Source organism: Gymnodraco acuticeps, unplaced genomic scaffold (genome assembly GCF_902827175.1).
Source record: "Gymnodraco acuticeps unplaced genomic scaffold, fGymAcu1.1, whole genome shotgun sequence".
Classification (NCBI taxonomy): domain Eukaryota; kingdom Metazoa; phylum Chordata; class Actinopteri; order Perciformes; family Bathydraconidae; genus Gymnodraco; species Gymnodraco acuticeps.
The window spans coordinates 261,577-274,076 of record NW_022990949.1 but is presented as its reverse complement, the minus strand read 5'-3'; the positions used below and the strand labels follow the sequence as shown (position 1 = coordinate 274,076).

Here is a 12,500-nt window from a genome sequence, read left to right as displayed (position 1 = left end):
GTTTACGCTCGACAGTTTCTGGTTCATACCGGTGTGCTTGTCTATTCTACGGAGTGTTGAGTTGAATCCAGTGTGTCCTATAATAAGACAGGAACCATCTTTCCCTTACTTCCATCAATGCGTTTCTGAATATTATAAAGACGTCCTTCTGTGTCACATCTGCCTCTCTGACGGTATTTGATGATTAGTTATCTGTCGTATATGAACTCAGTCTTCAGTTCTGTCAGAACTACTGACCTGCTGAGCTGGAAGTCGGTTCCTTTGACGAACTTGAGTTTATCCAGAGGCACGCCGATGCTCTCCAGCATGGCCTTGATCACCTGCTCATAGTACTTCACCCTGAGCTCCAGCAGCTCCCAGGGGGCCTTCATGTTGTCCAGGAAGGCATGCAGGTCTGCAAACAGAATAGTCACCTGAGGAAGAGAAGAAGAAACAAAGGCACAAAGATACTTGTGATGAGAGCTTGGATTGAGAAGAACATTAATTAGATCTATCATTTTTTTTTTTTTTTCAACATAGATTTTTTTTTTTAATGATTGAGTAAGTGTTTAGAAACCTGTCTTCGATATTTCGAACAACATGAAAAACGGTTGTCATCCCAGATAATATTGCATCCCTACTCAAACAAGCATTTACAAACATGTGACACACACACGACAATGTTGGTGCAAAGTATTTCTTAAAATAAACGGATTTGTGGCTCCATTTGTAAATGCGCTAATTGTTTGTTTTATTGTGTATTAGTACACAATATCTGTTTTTTTTAAATTATTATTATTGCACATATTTTATTCCATTCTATCACATTGTAAATACTGCCATATTTCATTTTACTATATTTTTGATTATTTTTAATGTTATTATAGTTTTTTTATAATAGTTCTCTATCTGTGTTTTTTTATTTTTTGTTTTACTTTTATGTATGCACCACGACACCAAGTCAAATTCCTCGTACGTGTCAACCTACCTGGTAATAAACCTGTTTCTGATTCTTCCGACATTGTTCTTTCAATACTCAAATAATATGTCATTAATGTTTTCCAATTTCCAAGAGATCCACTCACCTCACATCCTGCCTTGAGGAAGTCTGCTATCTTGGACATGGGGACAAAGTAAGCTATGTGGGGTTTCCCAGTGGTCGCTGTTCCCCAGTAGACCTTCACCTCTCTCTCCTGAAGGACCTGCTTCAGCTTCTCCTCTCCCAGGACCTCCTGCAATACACAAGGGTAAGGGTTTAAAGACAGCGAGCTACAAAGGGACTTCAGTCACTGTGACTGCATGTTTGTTTGCTTGTCCCACCTGGAGGTTCCTGGTAATGAGCTGGAGCTTCTCATCCGGACTGAGCTGATCTGCCATGGCGCAGAGCCTGATGAGACGGGAGATGAGAGATAAAGTATTATCAATCAGAGTCAGGATTATTGTACATTTTAACATGAAAGGAATTTGTTTTGGTGTAATCGAGCATAGACTAAAAACACAAAATAGAGAAGCAAAAGCACTATTTAATTAAAGAATATATAAATATTAATAATATATTTAAAACTGTTTCAAAAGAACGAGCCAGGCAAGAAGGTTTACAGTATAACTAAAATATAATATTCAATGCAGTTCAAACTCTATTAAATCAATGTTAGTTGATTGTTGCTCTCAGCCACAAACACAAATATAAGGTAACCCAAAAATCTGTGGGAATCCAACCTACATTTTGACATTTTATGGAAAGAACTGATTTCCTATAAAACGAATTTACCACAAAGCTTTGAGGTATAGGGATTTGTATATTAAAGTAAGTTAGCAACTGGGAATCATCACGAAACAGGGAGCTACTGGCTGATGTTAGCTATGTTTGTTATGTATTACATCTATAGTTTATTCTATATTTCAATACTTTTGACTTTAATCTGTCATCCTGGCCAGCTCATCCTTAGCTGGCCAGCTCATAAAGAATGAAAAGGTTAGCTAATGCTATCTGGCTAGCTGGCAACACAACCATGTGCAGCTAACGTCACTTAGCTCCGGTGATGTTTCGGGTTATAATTACAATTTATTTATAACATACATGTTTTCAGTTAATCCAATAGCAATATCAGTCTAATTTAACGCCTGTACTCACCTGAAATCCTGCCTTGTTGCAGTGGGTCGGTGGTGAGTAAAGCCGGTGTGGAGGACCTGTCAGTGTTGCATCAGCGCGAGCTTCAGCTCTGCTATCGATTCACTTTAGACTCTAGGCGAAAGCAATCGAGTGCAGAGCCTATGATTACGACACATGCAAATGCTTCGTTGTTGTGTGTTATGTATTTATTTATTTACTTATTCATCTATCTATCTATCCATCGATCTATCGATCATCTTAATCTGTTTTATCAACTTGGGTCTTTGTAGCCGTTGAAAGACCATGATATTTAGCCAGTTGCCTGCTTTGTCTAGTTGTAAACCAGCCTCTTTCCTCAGACTTTGAACAATAATAAATACACAAAATAGGAAAATACAGAATACATTTGAGTGTTCAAATATATTCAGTATTCTCTAATATACAATTGCAATAGGCAACATACAAATGTAGAAATACACTACAGAAACATATTGACATTTGATTATATGTAATCAAATGTCAATATGTATATATATAATTATATACAATATATATTATATACAATATATATACAATTTATATATAAATTGCAATATGAATGTTCTACTTCTTTTGAAAATAATGCAATCTGATGTTTCTGTAAATGCAATATACATAGCTGCTTCGAAATAAGAACAACATGAATAGGTAATTGTTTCATTAACTAACCATCTGCCACTAAGTGCACCATTCCATAAAATAGGGACAACCCCAGGCACTAGATGGCAGCAGTTTACCATGAGTTAGACTCAATGTGTAAATTGTACTGGAGATCTTGAGATCTTTTGATCTCAAGGGGCTTTCACCTGGTTAAATAAAGGCTACAAACAAACTGGAGCTGCTGTATGTCAAAGTGCAACTTGAGGGCATTTAGCCTGTGTAATTATCCAAAAAGTTTGCTGATAATATCTCCACATAATGCCTGGTTTGATTGATATAGTTGCCTATCAAAGCAGTTAAGTTCATTGGTATGTATTTGTTGTTTTTGATCATTATTTCTGTTATATAACTGCTCCAAGAACGGTTTCTGATGTTTTTTTGATAGCGTGTATAAGAAGCTGCTAAATAATAAATCATCAAAGACTGATACCATTATCTCATCAGTAGGCATTGGGTGATTGCCAATCATGCACATGATGTGTGTGTGATATAGGAAAACAGGTATTACAATTATGTCTGTTTTCTTTAATTGGCTTTTTTAGTTGCTTCAAGTAAAGAAATGTAAACTCGTTCACAGTACACTTATCAATTAGTATTTATTAAGAATTACTTTTTTAAATCTCAACATCTTTTTCTTAAATAACTACATTAAAGTGTACAGATTTCATTTCACAGCCACAAATATCAAAGATATTTACAGGTTTACATACAATATATACATATGCACAGGAGCCATGTTCACAAGGCTTCAGTGTGTCCCTGGAGGGTTAAAGCTCACACATTTGGCTACAGCCTCAAGAGTCATGAGGGGCGTCCACCGAAATAAAACACTGACAAAATAAAACGGTTTACACAATGTACAATTATCACAGAGTTAGTGGGTGAAAATGGCACTGTGTGTTGGCATATACAGTATCCTCTAGAGTTAGAAGAAACCTCTAAGAAAAAACAAACACTCACAAAAAACTCAAGTGAATGAAATATGAAAATGTTCACATCGGCATCCCAGTTGTCAGAAACAACATGTCAATGATGTAATGGTATGTATAACATATGACACTTTATGTACACATTTTCCATATCAACAGATATGAAATATGTCAATCCACTCTCACTGGGATTGAGATGATCACAAAGGTTGTTCCTTCAATAAACACACACATATACAGAGAAATGCACAAACGACTTTACTGCCCCATCTTCCATTTTTTCATAACTATGTGCTTCCCTTTTTGAATGCATTTGGAGCAAAGGTAGTAGTGATGGCAACATGCATTAAAAGGCGTGTTAATGTTTTAAAAATGAGCTTCCACCCCATTTTCCACATTTTGAAACTTCAAATGCAGGTGGAACCTCAGAGGCCTTAAATATATTTAAATACTGCAAGAAACATGACTTTCCAGCTAACATGAATTCAAAAACAGTAAAATCAAAGCTAATATAAATATTTAAATAGAAATATAACTGTCAGTACCGGCGCTAGTCGCCGTGCCGCTCATTATTAAAGAAATTAAAGAGTTAGGAGAAGAAAAGGCTTTTCCTGTCTTCAGTATTATATAAATAAGATATGTCAGTAATGTAGTTGCTAACTAAACTATTTTACTTTTGTAGTGGTTTCATTTGGTGGGGAGCTAAAACAATCTCAAAGCTGTTTCCGTCCCACCACTAATATCACATTATAATGGCTTCTTTAAAAAGAAAAAAAGCAAGTTGGATGGGAATGAGATGGGAAAATGGTTGGACTGCTTACAGTAAACTCTGAGGATTAGTTATGAAATTACACACTTAAAGACGTCCAAAACACCAAATCAATGGCACAAGAGCAAGTGGCTGAGCGACAGTTTTGCATTTTTAACCCCAAAACAAGGTTGGTATTAAGGCGTAATCACTGTTTGTTCAAGTTTCTCACGATGGTCACATCTCAGGTTTTGTGTACCGCAGTGCTCAAGGTCTTCAATGCTCAATGTGTTTTATGCACAAGGATGGAAACTGTTAATCTATAGCGAGTAGCACCGGTATAAACGTCTTACATAACCTCTTCCATCACATTTCATGCTTTTGTGCAATTTCAACTGAGAACAAGGCCAACCTTTAAAAATAAAAAAGGGATTTTCCACAGTACTCAAAAGTAGTTATACAAAAAGTAAGGCTTTTGAGGTCTGACTGAACAAAAGAAGATAGAGAGAATCTCATGCAGCGGAAAAGTCACAAATGTATAGGATGTTTGTTTTAGGCTTCAGCGCTCCTGAAGCTATGACACTTTCTGAGTCAATAAACGTTTTTTCAGACTTGGAACAGCAGCAGTGTGATTGGACAAGGCAGTGTCTGTATGATCCGACAGGTCCATGGCAGTTGGTCCCGCCCAGTGCAAAATGCCAGTCGATCACCCGATTGGTCTCTTAAAATGTTCTAGATCATGTTGGCCAGCTCTGTCGATTCCGTTTCAGAATCTGCTTCGTTGTCCCTGCAAGAGAATAAAACGTGTTGTCAGTTTTCTTTCACACACACACACACACACACACACACACACACACACACACACACACACACACACACACACACACACACACACACACACACACACACACACACACACACACACACACACACACACACACACACACACACACACACACACACACACACACACACACACACACACACACACACACACACACACACACACACACACACACACACACACACCACACACACACACACACACACACACACACACACACACACACACACACACACACACACACACACACACACACACACACACACACACACACACACACACACACACACACACAGAGAGAGAGTTTCAGTTCACAGTCTTACCTCAGTTCTTGCAGCAGTTTGCGGTTGCCCTGCCTCCTCTCCTCGGTGATAGGATAAAAGTATAATATCGTCAGGCCGATTAGGATGAGAACTATGGGGGCGGCTGAGACTAGCACTTTCAATGTTACATGCACTGCCTCTGGTTGAGTGCAGCCTCGACTGATGTAGCCTGCGAAACTAAAACAGAAAAAACATTATTCAATTAAAACAGAAAAACTCTCCATGTTATGCAATGCAGTAGTATGGTAGTGAGAGGGAAAGATTCCCATCAAATGTCTGATCAAAGGCCGTCACTTCTGTAAAGTCAGTCATGAGGTGCATGCACTACAGACTTACTGTACTTAATCAAATGAAAGCAGAAGGAATGACTTGCTTTGATGTGGGATAAAGGGTGACTTTTGGCTAAGCCTCAGAAAGGCTTTTTTTAAAAACCTAATGAAACGCCTACAAGAATTGAATAACTAAGACAATAGAGCTATGTGTGTAGAAACACTTACTCTAAACTGAGTGTGGAGACGCCGAGGGAGACTCCAGATGCGAACTTGGTGAAGAAGACATAGAAGGAGTAGAAGAGAGCTTCGTGGCCGGTGGAGTCGGGGTTCTGCACTTGGAAATCGTCGACAACATCGGGCAGCATAGACCTGAAAGATATACAAAATTAGTGTCACAGTTATAGATGAGAAAACATTAAAAAAGTGCCTGAAAAAGGACTCAAAAAGGGTCTTACCAGGGCAGCAGGAAGGCTGCAGCCACTCCCACCCCGGCAGCAAAGGAGACGATGTACGTGACGATCAGGTTACTCTTAACACACACCACCAGGATCATGAAGGGGACCACAGCCTGGGAAACACAGGAACACATTAACCAAAGCACACAGATCTGCTGAGATGTACTTCCTCAACAGGTCTCATAATGAAACCAGAGCTGTTTTCACTGCAGTTGCTATAATATGAGCTAACTCCTGTCAATCTCACAGGCTTCAAACGACTTAGAAGTGATGTTTGGACGCGGTTGTGGGACTTACCAAGGTGCCAACGTAAACCGCCGTCTTTTTCCCAAAGCGGGTCAGGAACCACTGCCAGAATGGGATGGCCAGAGTAGCGGAAAGCTGAGGGGAGAAAAAAACATTCAAGGCCAGGTTAACCAGATGTTTTTGCTCTGACACACACTCTAGTAAATTCCACAGAAAGCCAGACAGGTTACTAAAATGATTTTTGTAGAAAAAATAAGGGAAGCCCCTCCGAGCCAAAAAAAGCAATAATAAAAACATTAGCTGCATTTTTAGTATGCTTTAGCTTCCGTTTTGGTTTCGACATGACATGAGCGCGGTGAAGCACATTGGACCTCTCCTACCTGCCAAACACAACAGTGAAGGTGGAAGACAATATGCTTTCTACGGCTCTTCCCAAAACACATTTGAGCTCAAATGTGATGCAAACCACCACAGGGGTCATCCTCTGACTCTCCCTCCGTGTTTGACTAAGGTTAAGAGAACGACGGTGGTGCAACAGTATTTTCCCCCACTTTTTTTAAGGTTGAACCGATAGATGGACCACACAAACAGTCATGTGGTTTTCATTTTGCCAATAACAGTAAACCTTTGTGTATCATGTCCTTCCCTTTTGCAAATATTTTGTCACATCAGCAGAATGTGTGCATAAACACAGTCCTCTGTATCGCAAGAACATCAATCTCAACCCTATGAGCCTTATCCTCATGAATAGAAGATAATTATAATTTAATTATGGCTATATATTGCTTAATATCTTCTAACACAGGCTTCATAAAGCATGACCGTCAATTCCTGCCAAATGAAAGTGAGTAGCACCACACAGCTATTGAAAATGTGTGAATTTCTACATGAAAACAACTCAACTAAAAAAGTAGACGCAAGGCTCTTTTTGTTGACGATTGAACTCCCCCTTGCTCTCATACAAAGTCTCATTACGTTTGACCTTTACTGTGTAAGCCCATCAACGGACAACCAGTTCGAGTTACAAGCACTTATATAATAGGATCGGAGTAAATCACTGAAGGTGAGGATTAGGCTCATTTTAGCCATTTATGGAGCTGTTCCTGTCAAAGCTCACCGTCTAAAAAAAGTCATTTCACTTTATAAATGTCTTAAAAAAAGATCAGTGCCTTGAATAATCCTTTCCATAAAGTAAAGGATCAAGAATGTAATCCTCAGTAGAGTTCTGCTACAGGAGGCACATCTATGGATTCATTGGCTTTAATACCTGTCAGGATCTGGGGTGATTCTTTGATGCGAGAGACATAAAAGAAAGGAGAAGTGATGAGGCTCCCTGACTGTCTGTGGGAAGGGGATGGCATTCAGGCTGAGAGAGGACACTTATCTTGGAAACGGGCAGTCAGGAGACACTGCTTTCTAGAACTTCCTTGTAATTGAAGACATTTTATGTGTTTGCCCCGGGGAGGAAAGCTTTTGTGTTCACTCTGAAGCTAATGGCTTAACTTATTCCACGCAAATGGGGCTGCTACAGGTTTCATGTGCTGAGGTAAATGCGGTCATTGCCATGGGAACAGTGCAACCATCTGTCTGAAGGTCTGAAAATGTATGTGTTTGTGAACTCACCATGATGACCAGCAGTATATTCTGGAAGTCGTTTCTGAAGCCCAGTGTGGAGCTGCAGAACAGGGCGAAGTTTCCCTCCAGGAGCTGTGGGGCGAACAGCACACACTCAGACAAATTGTACAGTCTAAACACACACACACCACGGCCACCAGGCGCCACATAAACTCTGACTGGGAGCAAAATACAGCTTAAGACTGCCGACATTTAACATTAGAAGAGCCAGTCGGACCAACAAAACTATAAATATATGTACATTTAATTCTAAATAAAGGATTGTGCTGCAGCATAGATGCCCCGGCCTACAAATCGTATTCTTAGGACTTCATAAAAATAACACCATGATCATTTTAATCACATATTTCAATGATAATGAGACTAATAATGCAAAAATGTTCTTTCCAGCAAATATCGTGAATCATTTAGCAACTGCAATATCAGTCAAAAATAATAGCACTTAAATCTCAGAGTTAAATTGTGTTTGTGTGTTTATATACGCACCATGAAAGCGAGAGAGGTAAAGAGGAAGACCATGATGAGTTTGACGTAGGGTCCGTGTCCCATCACCAGCCTGATCCCCTGGAAGAAACCCATGGGCTCTGACCGGGGACGACAAGAATCTGGAGAGAGGAGAAACGGGAAAGAGTGAGCAAAGATGCAAAATGACATCCACATGAATACAATCTTGTATTTCTTCTACAATGGTTTTTCAGTTCACTTAGCATGAGGAGCGACCTTTCCTTGCTCTACTAGATTTCTATTTGCCACGTCACTGATCAGGAGGCTACCAATTAGAAAGCCCTCACAGCCATCAGGCCATAATCGTACCACAACAAAAGCTAAACTGTGCTTCCCTATTGGACTAGAGTGAAAAAACAGCTAAGCAACTTTAAAGACACAACTTTTGGGCATGTAATCTGGAGGTTGAACCTAATCCGAGGATCAGACAACCATAAACTCAAGTCTCGCTTTGTTAGACAAGAATTAACAGTTACAAATTCAAACCACATATTTGATTGGTCTGCTCTAATTGTTTAGTTTTTCCTCATTTGGCTTTCAATGAAAGTCAAAATAAGGCTATTAAACACCAATGGCATCCAAATCAAAGGATGGGATTTAAGGGATTAACGCCTCACCTTTTTGTTCTTTTACACCGCAGAAAAGGACGATAGCACAGAGGACGTAGATGATGCTGATGATACCGGAAGAAATCATATAGGCCGTTTTCTGTGAGGACAGAACAAGAGAAGAAAACTTAGCATTCGTGTCCCAAATTTGACTTGAGTTTTTCTTGTCGAAAAGGCTATCATTACCCCTCACTGTCAAGCATTTTTAAGTTTGCTTACCGTGTGATCCAGGGAAATGACAGGCTCGGAGCTATTGTGTCCGGCTAGCAGAGAGTAGTTGCTCAGATTGGCCAGGATGTCCCCGGGGCCCGGGAGGCAGGGGGCGTTGGCCATGCCCACGATCTGCCCCTGGATGGCTGTGCCCACCACAGTGCCCAGGACCTCCACCGTCATCCCTGATTGGAGGAAAACATGCGGGATGTTTAGTCTTTGAGGAGGCGAGAGAGGAGAATAACCGTTTTTTAAAATACATTTTATTGTGACTCTGAAACTCACTGTATGCGGTGGCTGAGTCTCTTTCTTTCTGCTCTGAGCTGATGAACATAGTGAGGGCAGAGTACGGCACATGGAAGCACTGGTTAGGAAAGAAAAGAGACACGAGGTGAGAAAAAGAAATGTAGCTTTCATTTTTGGTCATGCATTTTAGGGAAGATGAGGGGAGTATGTGTTCACGTTTTTGGAAAATGTGTCCAATTGCATTCTTATAAAAAGCCAGATGAGAAGATTGATACAAAACTCAGAAGTGGGTCGGCACCATTTTCTAACTATTTCGATATTCGGTAAATCCTTCAAGTGACTTTTCATGCAGAAATGACATAAAACGCGGTTTTAGCCACTTAAATAAATGGCAATTAGAAGCTTTTCTATGTTGTATATCGTACATTAAATAGAGAAAACAATCAGCACAGTAATTGATCATTTAAACACAGATATAGCTAAGATGGCACCGCAGATGGCTGCTTCGGTGTTTTGGTGTGCTCTGTTTTGTCTTGTTTTGTGCGTTAATTCAGTGTTTACATCAAGATTTTTTGTTTTATATTAGATTTCTTGCATGTACCATGACATCAAGTCAAATTCCTCGTATGTGTGAACCTACCTGGCAATAAACCTGTTTCTGTTTCTGAGTACAACCTTAGGATATGCTAACCAAATGTATGGACATTGATATTTTTAGGAAACATTGCTACACTTTGCAATGAATTTCATAGTAGGGGTAACTGTAAAGGTGTGAATATTACACTATCTTGCGATCACAATACGTTATAGACAAAGTATTAGTCACTGGGAGTGTCTGCGTTTTGGTACTCACAGTTTGAAGGGACTGGAAGATGCAGTAGAACACAAGGTACCAGATGACTTTTCCATTCTCAAAGGGAGGAACATACCAAATGAGGAAATAGGAAATCACAGCCAGAGGGGTCGAGAACAGGATCCTTCATGTGGAGAGAGAGGAGGGTAGGAGAGAGGGACGAGACAAAAACAAAAACATCAGTGGTGATCGTGATTCTACTCGAGCGTGAAACTCTCTCCCTGTAAACAATTACCAGCCTTTAAGAAAAGAGGGGACCCTCGTTACGCAACAAACTGGTCATTCAGTTACGCCTGGCTTTCATTCAGTGCCAAACCTTCCCTCACATAGCACTGTTGGGTGTTTCACGGTGATTATCACTAATAGAGACAGTGTTTATTTGTAGTGACGTCTGTGGAACAGGTTGAGCTTGTGGGATCATGTAGGCCGGGAATCCTGCTCATCAAAACCCAAACATACTTAGGTCTCTTGATATTCAAATAACTGATCATCTTGGGTTACGCAATGCAGTGCGATGAGGCAAAGTCTATGTATGTGGAATATGTACAAGTTATTTTAGTTTGTAAACACATCCTTGCCATCCTTTACTCCTCCCCCCCTGGCCTTGATATCTTGTGATTGAAGTCATTTTATCTGGAAACAAGCTTGGATGGAATTCCATTCAGTCACTTCCTCGCCTCTGTTTACAACTTCCTATGGTCAGATGGAGACTCTCCAATCAGAAGTGATACAGCGAGGTCAGCCACACCTCTGATGGGAAATAAGAGACTGGATTGGAGTCTGTGGAAAAGGAAGCAACACGGGCATCCTGCTTGACGTCTTTTCTCAATGGGAAATCACTTTAACATCAGGAAGTCACAAGTGAATGGAACAAAGGAAATAGCCTGCAGTACTTGTACAAATGACGTAAATTCTCGACATGTCTTATACTTCAGTGTTTCCCATACATTGATCCCGCCACAATTAAATATCGTCCGCCACATCTCATAAAAAAAAAATATATATATTTTTTTTCTTTAAATTTTTTTTCTTTTGGTGGTCTAATTGATATTGAGTTGGGCAGATGATCGGAGGGTTGCGAGTTCAAATCCCGCCTAGAACACCACTACTAGTGTGCCCTTGAGTAAGGCACTTAGCCCTCAGTTACTCCAGGGAGAATGTCCCTGTAATTGGTCATTGTAAGTCGCTTTGGAATAAGGCGTCTGCTAAATGCCTAAATTGTCAATTATATTTTTGGGAGAATAAACCCCACAGATCCTCAACTCCGGTGTGTCTCACTCATAAACAACGCAACACAGAGCAACAAGAACGTTGTCTACAGTAGCCATGAAGTTGCATGTATTTTCTTATTTGAGGGGGGGTGGATGCGTGGGCCACCCGAATAGGTTAAGGGGCCTTTGGCTTTTCTTGCCCAGGGGGGGGGAATCAAATTCTATCGGAAACACTGTACTTATTCATACCGCTTTATAGTTACATTTGTATTAGCTGCTAGTAGACAATTCAATTACTGTTACACAAATCTTCTACATATTTCATTTTTAAATACTGTTACTGTACTTATTGTTGTCGACCTAGACGAGTACTTTTGTCAATTGTAAATTGTGTAATTTTTATCTTTAATATTTGTATGCATGCTTATTACCTGCAGGTCCGCTGCAACTCTGACTACTTTTAAATCCAGGCTGAAGACTTTTCTTTTTGTCGCTGCTTTTAATTGAACTATTCATATCTTAGACAGCACTGTAACTTTTATCCATGTATTTTTTCTTTTAATGTTTATTTTATTAGCTTTTCTTTTTAATGACTGATTTTAAATGCCATTTTCTTAATGTCTTT

The 12,500-nt window shown here is 39.8% G+C and overlaps 2 protein-coding genes across 2 annotated transcripts in view; both read right to left on the bottom strand.

The window, feature by feature from the left end:
- yars1 (tyrosyl-tRNA synthetase 1) overlaps nt 1–2,371 on the bottom strand; it is an 8,723-nt gene extending 6,352 nt beyond the window's left edge. Inside the window, exons 1-4 of the mRNA XM_034235032.1 lie at nt 2,114–2,371; nt 1,300–1,366; nt 1,065–1,211; nt 238–413 (exon numbers count right to left, since the gene is read on the bottom strand). Coding sequence (XP_034090923.1) covers nt 238–413; nt 1,065–1,211; nt 1,300–1,356 — 380 coding nt within the window. The 5' untranslated portion in view covers nt 1,357–1,366; nt 2,114–2,371. The remainder of the gene's footprint in view (nt 1–237; nt 414–1,064; nt 1,212–1,299; nt 1,367–2,113) is intronic.
- Nucleotides 2,372–3,361: 990 nt separating this feature from the next.
- The window catches only part of mfsd2ab (major facilitator superfamily domain containing 2ab), a 21,148-nt gene continuing 12,009 nt past the window's right edge, over nt 3,362–12,500 (bottom strand). The window contains exons 4-14 of the mRNA XM_034235046.1: nt 10,665–10,788; nt 9,851–9,929; nt 9,575–9,750; nt 9,365–9,455; nt 8,730–8,848; nt 8,232–8,315; nt 6,660–6,743; nt 6,363–6,475; nt 6,133–6,276; nt 5,636–5,812; nt 3,362–5,255 (exon numbers count right to left, since the gene is read on the bottom strand). Of these exons, the coding sequence (XP_034090937.1) occupies nt 5,201–5,255; nt 5,636–5,812; nt 6,133–6,276; nt 6,363–6,475; nt 6,660–6,743; nt 8,232–8,315; nt 8,730–8,848; nt 9,365–9,455; nt 9,575–9,750; nt 9,851–9,929; nt 10,665–10,788 (1,246 nt within the window). The 3' untranslated portion in view covers nt 3,362–5,200. The remainder of the gene's footprint in view (nt 5,256–5,635; nt 5,813–6,132; nt 6,277–6,362; nt 6,476–6,659; nt 6,744–8,231; nt 8,316–8,729; nt 8,849–9,364; nt 9,456–9,574; nt 9,751–9,850; nt 9,930–10,664; nt 10,789–12,500) is intronic.